Raw genomic sequence first — 9,205 nt, forward strand, 5'->3', positions numbered from 1 at the left:
TTTCAGAGAAGCATGAACAAGCTCTTCAACTTAATCATAACTTTTTAAGTTTTAAAAAAGTCAAGACTCTTCTGTAATTCTTAGAAGAAGTTGGCATTAAGTCTTATTAAAATATGCTAACAGCATAAAGCATAATGTTATTACATAGCAAGTGAAAAAAGAAGAAGATAACATTATTGATAAACACACACACACACACACATCTCATGGTTTAGTTGTGCGTGCCAAGAGCGTTTCTGAGGTTAGAGTACTTAGTTTCGAGCTCATACCATTCACCCAAGTTCACCAAACGATTAAACTCCTCGAAAGTAATCATCTTTTCCAAATGGTCTTTGGTGGTTCCTTTTTCCTTGAGGATCTTGAGGACGTCCACAAGAGCTCGAGTTGATGCATAGAGCGAGGTAAGCGGGTGAGCGATCAAATGAAAGCCCATTTCTTTAAGCTCATCAGGTGTATGCAATGGCGTGCGCCCACCTTCGAGCATGTTGCAGAGTCTGTAACCTTTTGTGCGTTTTCCGATTTCCTTAAGCTCATCATCGTCTCTTGGTGCCTCAACAAAGGAAGCATCAGCTCCTGCCTGCACATTTATCCATTATATCTTCTTAAAAGTTAAAAAGCTTTTAGTGTTATCAACATAATATGATTTAAGTGTTGACCTCCATGTAGAGATTAGCACGGTCAATGGCGTCTGAAAGCCCTGTCTTTGCAGACAGAGCACGCGCATCAGTCCTAGCGATGAGGAAAAAGTCAGAATCTCCAATGGCGTCTCTGGCTGATGCTATTTTAGCAGCGTGCTCCTCTGCAGGTATGACCTGTTCCCCCAAGTTAGAAGCCAAATGTCCAGAACTTAGAACCCCCCTCACATCTATTAGGAATATAACTTAAACCATCTGAACTCTTTGACTTTTATTAAGTGAAACCAATACCTCTTTTCCACGCATATGCCCTACACGAAAGACAATAGAGAGTATAAAAGAGTTAATAATAGCTTATAGTTATGTGGCGAGAGTAAGAAGAAGAAGAAGAAGTATCTTACCACACCTCTTTGGCCATGCCTGGTCCTGCACGATAACCCCAACGTAACATTAGCACAAGTCAAAACTTTCTCAGAGTTACTCTAATCAACACAATTAATATATCACAAGAGAGTAACAAAAGACTAATTAACATTAAAATACATTAAAACATAACAGAGTCAGAATCATTAGAGATTCATTCAAACATCACTTGAAACTAGTTCTGACAAAGGATATTACCTCAAGGAAGCAACCAGCAGCACCAGCTGCGATTAAGTCCTTCACGGTTCTTTGAACATTGAGTGCATTGCCTCCACCAGTATCTGCATAAAATGTCAAATAACCAAATCTTTAAGAAACTCACATGAATACATAATACAACTTCTAATATACAACTAACTGTTCAGATATCAAAGCATCTCAGCTAACAACTGTTCAGATATAATAGTTTTTAACTAACTGTTAGAAAGTACATTAAAAAAACATATTTTGTTTAGAGGTTTCAGATTCTAGACTTGCCTGCATCTGCAAGGATGGGTATGCCTGGAGCAGCGGAACAAACCGATCTAGCTGCTGCTGCCATCTCCGGCGGTCTGTCAAAACGACAGAATAAAACAAATAAAACGACAGAAGAAGTAGCTTCGGTCTAAAAAAGACACGTGAATAACTAAAAAGGCAGAGAGACTTTACGTTATCAAACCGAAATCCGGTTTTCCCAAAATAGAGGCGGAGAGAGCGTAACCAGAGATCAGCGCGGCGGAGAATCCGGTCTGCTGAACGATAGCCGCCGACAATGCGTCGTAGACTCCGGGAACGAGCACCGCGCCTTGCTCTTCGATCAGACGGTGAACACGCGACTGCATTCTCACCGTCGGATAAGCATATCTGACGACGCGTGGGTTTTGCTTTGTTCTGGACGAGATAGAAGGGTTTGAGTAGCAGAGCGAAGTGGATTTGGCAGCCATTAACATCGACATTGTCCAAGGTTTTGAAAAGGTTTTGTTTCTCTCAGTCAAGAGTGAAGAAGACAAGAAAAATCAGTATATCAACAAGATAAATAGGAAGCAAGGATAAGTTACTTTGTCTCTGTAATGACATCACGTGTCGCATGTTTGTTACTGTAGTTAGGCTCTTAATCATAGTTTAAACAAGATTAGCCTTGTGATTAATGTTGTTGGAAATAAGTAATAGAAAAAAGCAGCGTTGCAGAGTCCTATGGTTAGGTAGGCGAACGCACGTTTACTAGTGTTTCATTTTACGGATGGTTGTGGTGGAGTTTTGCTCTCTCAATCACGTGGAATAATGAGAAGTTAGTCTATGGGCCGAATATGGGCCTGATGATATGTAGTTACCAAGGAAAGTTAGAAACCAAAACCCAGTACAAATCTGGTTTAGGTGAGAACTTTCGTGTTTTCAATTTCTTACATACTTTAAACTTTGTATTCATTGAAAGACAAACAACAGCAGCACTACATCTCACAACAACCGTTCTTTTTCATTCTAAAATATAAGGTAATCCCTGTATATTATTTGTGAAACATTACAACTTTTTTTTCTATCCACGTGTCATCATTAGGATGATTCTTAGAATTATTAGAGAAATATGTTGGTCCATCTAATTATATAATAAGATTTTTATTAAACTAACCATAAATTCATTATTAATGTCATTTATTATTTTTTTAAATAAAGATTACGGAATTGTCTAATGTGGCTAAACTATATAGACAATTAATGATTTTGAATAATAAAGATCTGATAAAAAAATAATGTATCTTCTATCAAATTTGTTTAATTTTAATCTATTAAAATAATTTAAAAATTACAATAACCATATTATAAAAATTTAGATTTTTTCTGTATATGTTATATTTTGAATTTTAAAAAACAACTATAAATTACTAAAACTATTAAAAGTCTCACATTCAAATTTTGCGATCCATGGTTTAAAATTTTTGTTATGACAAAATACAAATGATTACAAAATCATATAAATAAAAGTCTAATTTAACTAATCATTAAGATTTAAAATATATATGTATATATATCATTCTAAATTAAACTATAAACCATATTGAATAAATAAATATTTTAATTTCAAAATTTACTTTGAATAATTTTTTTTGATAAAAGTTTTGAACTAACATTGATAATTGTTTTTTAAATTATAAATTACTAAAATTATTAATTCCACAATGAAAATTTTGTTATCAGTAATTTAAATTTTTTGCTATTAAAGATACAAATGATAAAAAAAAAACATATGAATAGAAAGCATCATTTAATAGACATTAATATTAAAAATATATTATGTATGTTAATATCATTTAAATTTAATTACATATCCTATCAAATTTTTAAAAAAATGTTTGGATTAATAAAATTGATTTATATGTTCGCACCAATTTAATTATATATGTAATAGTTACTGACTTTTAATTATTCAATATATATTTATTATTTCATAATATGTAAGAACATATAATACATAAAATAATTTATATATCTAATATTTATTCCGCGCAAGGCGCAGATCTTAATCTAGTGATATATTTATATGCAGTGCCGTGCGAGAGTATCTAGAGGCTTAAGGCAATTGAAAAAATTGGGGCCCTTTCATATAATCGGTAAACATATAAGTAATATATAGCTTTCATAGGATAGAAAATAATGAAAACAAAACCAAAACATGCTATATCAACAAAAGAAAAGAGGAAGAAATACCAAAGATTGATGGTTTCACGAGAAAGAAAACAAAGCAATATAAATATGATGTATCAAATTTTTTGTGAAAGACAGATATAATATGATGAGAAAAATATCTAAATCAATTAAGATTCTGATTTATGGTACTTTCATAAAGTTTACTCTAAAACACTATTATTTAAACCTATTAAACTTGAACTGATTTCGTTTTGATTTGCGAGTCAGATCTTTTTACTGATTTGTATCTAATATTTATTTAGAATATGGATTTCTTTCTATAAAAGCTTATGTTCAAAACTTATAGTCGCATAAAGATTTGAACGTGGTTACTGACCATAAGTGCAGAGAAAATTCGACAGAAAACCATTATGAAATACTAGACTTTCAAGATTTTAGGGCCCTTAAAATTGTATAATTATTTGGGGCCTAAGGCAAATGCCTTTTTAAATATACATTCTGTTTATATGTATATGCTTCTTCTTTGTTCTGCTTTTCTTTCTCATCTGGTTTTGGTATTGAAGAATAAGTTCATTTGGAGAATGAAGACGCGGAAACTTTAGAAAATAGATAAATGAAAGTCTTATGTAGATTTGATCAAAATAAAATAAAAAGCTCTATGTAGACAACACGCGCGTATTTGGATTTTTCATAAGTTTATCGAATGAACTAGTGCAAATTTTACGTAGATTTGTCCTATACCTTTCTGTAACTATTATTATATTAATAATGACTAAATTATTAGAGCTTTTGAAAATCATGGGACATGCTGTCCGGAGACTAATGAATATGAAACCAAAGCACAATATTTTTTACATAGCGCGTCCGTATTGGCATGCGTTTTTAGTAGAGCTGCTAAATGGGTGGGCCTTCCATTGGTTGCCCATGTTCACAATTAATTGGGCTTTAATTGGTCACAACCACATTTCCATATGGGTTTTAAATGGTCAAAAATCAGAAACCAATGGGCCTATGGGAGATAATGGGTTTGGTTACTGTGGACGTGGGCTGTCCAATAAGCTAAAATTTCTAGGGTTTTGATTTGGAAAAAAAAAAATCATTTCAACTTTCGGAGAACGAAAGTATCGATCTCTCTCTCCTTCAGCGATTCGAGTGGCGATTCCGCCGATTCATCGATCTCCGTTCTCCGTCCTATCTCCGTTCTCCGTCCTATCTCACCGATCTCTCTGTTCTCCGTCCTATCTCATCGATCTCTCCGTTCTCCGTCGTATCTCCGTCTGTGACTCTCTTTCTCCGTCCGTTCGAGCTTGTCTCTTCATCTGTAAGTCTGTGACTCCTTCATCTATGACTACTTGTTTGAGATTTGAAATGGGTTTTACTTGTTTGAGATTTGAAATGAGTTTTTACTTGTTTTGAGATTTGAAATGGGTATCTCTTTGTTGACTGATCAGTGGTTCCTCTGTTTCATTGTTGGGTTTTGTTGAATTTGTTTGCGTAATTAGATGGGGATAATCACAAGTGATGTGTGTTTGCAGATTCACTGGTAACATAACGTTAACCTTAAAGGGAAGAAGTTAACAAGAATAACAAGAGAAAAACTCCAGGTACTGTTTATGACATCTTTATTAGTTCGTTTGTTTAATGGTTTGTTTGCTTGAGATGGGTAACTGAGATGGGTCTGTTTCTGTTTGAGTAGTTTCTTTACTCTTTGATGATTTGAAATGAGTTTTTACTTGTTTTGAGATTTGAAATGGGTATCTCTTTGTTGACTGATCAGTGGTTCAGTAGCTTCGGCTTTAGTTATGACATCTTTATTAGTTCGTTTGTTTAATGGTTTGTTTGCTTGAGATGGGAAACTGAGATGGGTCTGTTTCTGTTTGAGTAGTTTCTTTACTCTTTGTTGATTTGAAATGAGTATCTTTACTCTCTGTTTCTTTTTAGCAGATAATTGTCTAACTTGTTCTCTGTTACTTGAGCTGTTCTTTGCTTGTTTGCTTGACATGTTTCTTTACCATTTGAGTAGTTTCTTTACCATTTGAGAAGATCGCCTCTGTTTCTTTTTAGAAGATATTTTTTTATCATACTTAAGAACATTTTGTTTTATTATCAGTGATGTAGATGCTTTAAATGTTTGCTAAATTATATGCTAAATTATATGATTTTGAAAACTTTGTTTTCTTATGATTTTTCTGAAAAGTTCATGTAGAAGATCGCCTCTGTTTCTTTTTAGAAGATAATTGTCCAACTTGTTCTCTGTTTTATCGCTTCAGGATGGACAATGAAGATACTTTGGACCTAAATGACACAGACTACATGAGTGGGGATGAGCTGATGGATCAAAACTCAGATGGAGATGGAGATGGAGATGGAGATGAAGTAGTAGCAGTGGAAGATACTCTCATGAGCACAGCTGAAAACCACATCAAAAGGAAAAGAGGAGGTAAACGCAGACACTCTAGATGTTGGAAGCATTTTGATATAGTAGGAGAGAAGTATCCATATGGTTCGAATGATGTTCAGTGTAAATTTTGCAAACACTCGTACTGCTTAAACCTGCGTAGAAGTGGAACCTCGAGTCTTTTGCGTCATATGAGAAATTGTTCTTTGAATCCTGTCCCTGGTACACCTGGAACCGGTAGGAAGATAGATCAGCTTGTGTTTCGTGAGATGATTGCAGTAGCTTTGATTGAGCACAACTTGCCTTATTCCTTTGTTGAGTATAGAAGAATCAGGGAAGCATGGCATTATTTGAATCCGACTGTCGAGTTCTGGAGCAGAAGTACAGCAGCTAGCGACTGCTTGAAGATCTATGAGAGGGAGAAGTTGAAACTGAGACAGAAGCTAAAAGAGATTCCGGGAAGGATTTGCTTGACGACAGACTTGTGGAGAGCTTTGACGGTTGAAGGGTATCTGTGTTTGACGGCGCATTACATAGACAGTGATTGGAGTCTGAAGTCGAGGATTATTGAATTCTGCGCGTTTCCTCCTCCTCATACGGGTGGTGCCATATCGATGAAGATAATGGAGTTGCTGAGAGAATGGGAGCTGGAGAAGAAAATCTTCACCATTACCGTGGACAATGCGTCATCAAATGATAACATGCAGTCCATTCTCAAGAAGCAGCTACGAAGGGAACTGGTCTGCAGTGGAGAGTTCTTCCACGTGAGGTGTGTCGCTCACATCTTGAACTTGATAGTTCAAGATGGACTGAGTGTTATTGGTGGAGCGTTGGATAAAATAAGAGAGAGTGTCAAGTTTGTGAAAGTGACTGAAACTAGAGAGAGACTGTTTCAGAGTTGTGTGGAAACAATGGCAGTTAAACCTAAAGATAAAGGTGTGTTGCCAGGGCTGGTTATGGATGTCTCAACAAGATGGAACTCCACGCATCTTATGCTAGAGAGAGCCATCATGTATAGAGAAGCCTTCCGCCACCTTGCTGAAGTGGAAGAAGCATATCAGTTCTGTCCAAGCGAATTGGAATGGGAGAGGGCAGAGCTTCTCTCAGACTTCTTGTCTCCATTTGCTGAGATGACCAAGCTTGTTTCTGGTTCTTCATATCCGACATCTAACCTCTATTTTATGCATGTGTGGAGAATTGAGAACTGGCTGAAAGAAAACGAGTTCAGTGGAGATGAAGTAATCTGTGAGATGGTGGCTTCAATGAAGCCCAAGTTCAATAAGTATTGGGAGGAGTATTCTGACATCTTAGCCATTGCTGCCGTGCTTGATCCGAGACTGAAGTTTGCATTCTTGGAATACTGCTTCACAACGTTAGATGCAGCCAGAAGTAAGATGAAAATGGATCATGATAAGAAGAAGATAAGGAAGCTGTTTGGTGTTTATAAGAAGAACACAAAGAAAAACATGGCTTCAAGATCAAAGCCTGCGCAAACCACTTTACCAGGATATGATGTAAGCTTACTTACTTTGCTTTGTTTCATTGCATTGCTAACTTAGTCTCTAGAAGAAAACCAGACTATGATAGACGTTACTTCCTTTCGGTTGCAGGGGTTTTATGCTTTCATCTCACAGAATGCTGGACCTGGTGGTAGTGGGAAATCAACCTTGGATAAGTACCTAGAAGAACCGGTAATAGACATGATGGCCTTTCAGAGTTTGAATGTTCTCTCCTATTGGAGAGAGAATGCTAATCGATTTAAGGAGCTTGCATCAATGGCATGTGACGTCTTGAGCATACCCATCACCACGGTGGCTTCAGAATCATCCTTCAGCATTGGCAGCCGTGTATTGAACAAATACAGAAGCTGCCTCCTTCCTTCGAATGTGCGAGCACTGATCTGCGCAAGGAATTGGTTAAGGGGATTTGAGGCTTTAGATTGTAAGTTATTTTCATCTCTGTCTTTGAATTTGGTTGTCTTTGAAACTGATAAACGAATTTGGTTAGGTGATGATGAGGATTTTGAACCCTCCGAGGAAGTTGGAGAAGCAGATCCAACATGCCATGTCTGAAGTAGAGTCTATCTGTCTGAAGAGTATGTGTGAGAACGTATATGTGTTTTTCGTTTGGAGATAGCTCTTGGATGCATACCTTTGATGTTATTGTATGAACATGTGTTTTCTGTGGTTACTTGTTTTGTAGGGTTTATGGAAGAAGATGGAGAAGAAGATAAGGAAGTAGCTTGACTTATCACTTATGTGTACTGAAGTTATGTTATGGACTTATGAACTTATATATGCACTTATTACATTTACGGAGTTATGTTATGGAGTTATGACCTCATGAATTTGTATTTATATGGAGTTATGGAGTTATTATTAATATGAACTTGTATTTATATGTTTATAGATTAGAATTCAAAATTTTCCTTAAATGGTCCTTAATGGACTCATGGCAGCCCATATAAATATGGGTGTTAGTGGGTTTGGTCCTTAATGGACATGGTCCTTAATGGACATGGCCATTCTCTGACCATAAACTATAAATGGACAAACGAATATGAGCTAATGGACATGGGCTCGCCCATTTAGCAGCTCTAGTTTTTAGGACCAAACATCCCACTCCTCAGTGAATATCATTTCTTAATTCATTAAACTAAACAGGAAGAAATAAACCTGATTAGACTCTGTTTATAGCGCGTCCGTACCACCCGTTTCACTTAAGCATATAACCTATAAGGTTCGATCAGCGAATTGGTATCGTCTCCGTAATTTATCAAAGACTTTTCTTATAAAGTACAAAAATATCTGAGCCTATGAGGCTATAGAACTGGGTGAAATAACCAAGATTTAATACATAGAACTACAAGTGAAAAACTCAAGTTGAATTTATAACAAGCTATCCAGCAATCTTGAATCCTAAATCATAATTTTGTTAAACTTCAGTTACGCGTGTAAATGAATACATAATTAAACTGCAGAAGATTATTCCATCCACACTTTACTATTTCGTCAAAATAAAAACCATTCATCAGCCAACTAGCAAGCAACATCATTTGCTTAAAAAAACTTCCATTTGAATTCCAATGGTGACAATCACATTATAGCACAGGAAGCACATTTAGTCA

At 35.8% G+C, this 9,205-nt stretch overlaps 1 protein-coding gene across 1 annotated transcript; it reads right to left on the bottom strand.

Annotated features, from left to right (window-relative positions):
• Positions 1 to 77: 77 nt before the first annotated feature.
• On the bottom strand, positions 78 to 2,141 carry LOC106376447 (carboxyvinyl-carboxyphosphonate phosphorylmutase, chloroplastic). The gene is made up of 7 exons (XM_013816531.3): positions 1,707 to 2,141; positions 1,536 to 1,609; positions 1,257 to 1,339; positions 1,037 to 1,061; positions 927 to 946; positions 657 to 812; positions 78 to 577 (listed from the first exon to the last, which is right to left on the bottom strand). The coding sequence occupies exons 1-7, from the start codon at positions 1,991 to 1,993 to the stop codon at positions 212 to 214; spliced, it is 1,011 nt and encodes a 336-aa protein (XP_013671985.1). The 5' UTR covers positions 1,994 to 2,141; the 3' UTR covers positions 78 to 211.
• Between the last annotated feature and the right edge of the window lie 7,064 nt (positions 2,142 to 9,205).

The sequence above is a fragment of the Brassica napus genome, chromosome C5 (assembly GCF_020379485.1).
Source record: "Brassica napus cultivar Da-Ae chromosome C5, Da-Ae, whole genome shotgun sequence".
Lineage (NCBI taxonomy): Eukaryota > Viridiplantae > Streptophyta > Magnoliopsida > Brassicales > Brassicaceae > Brassica > Brassica napus.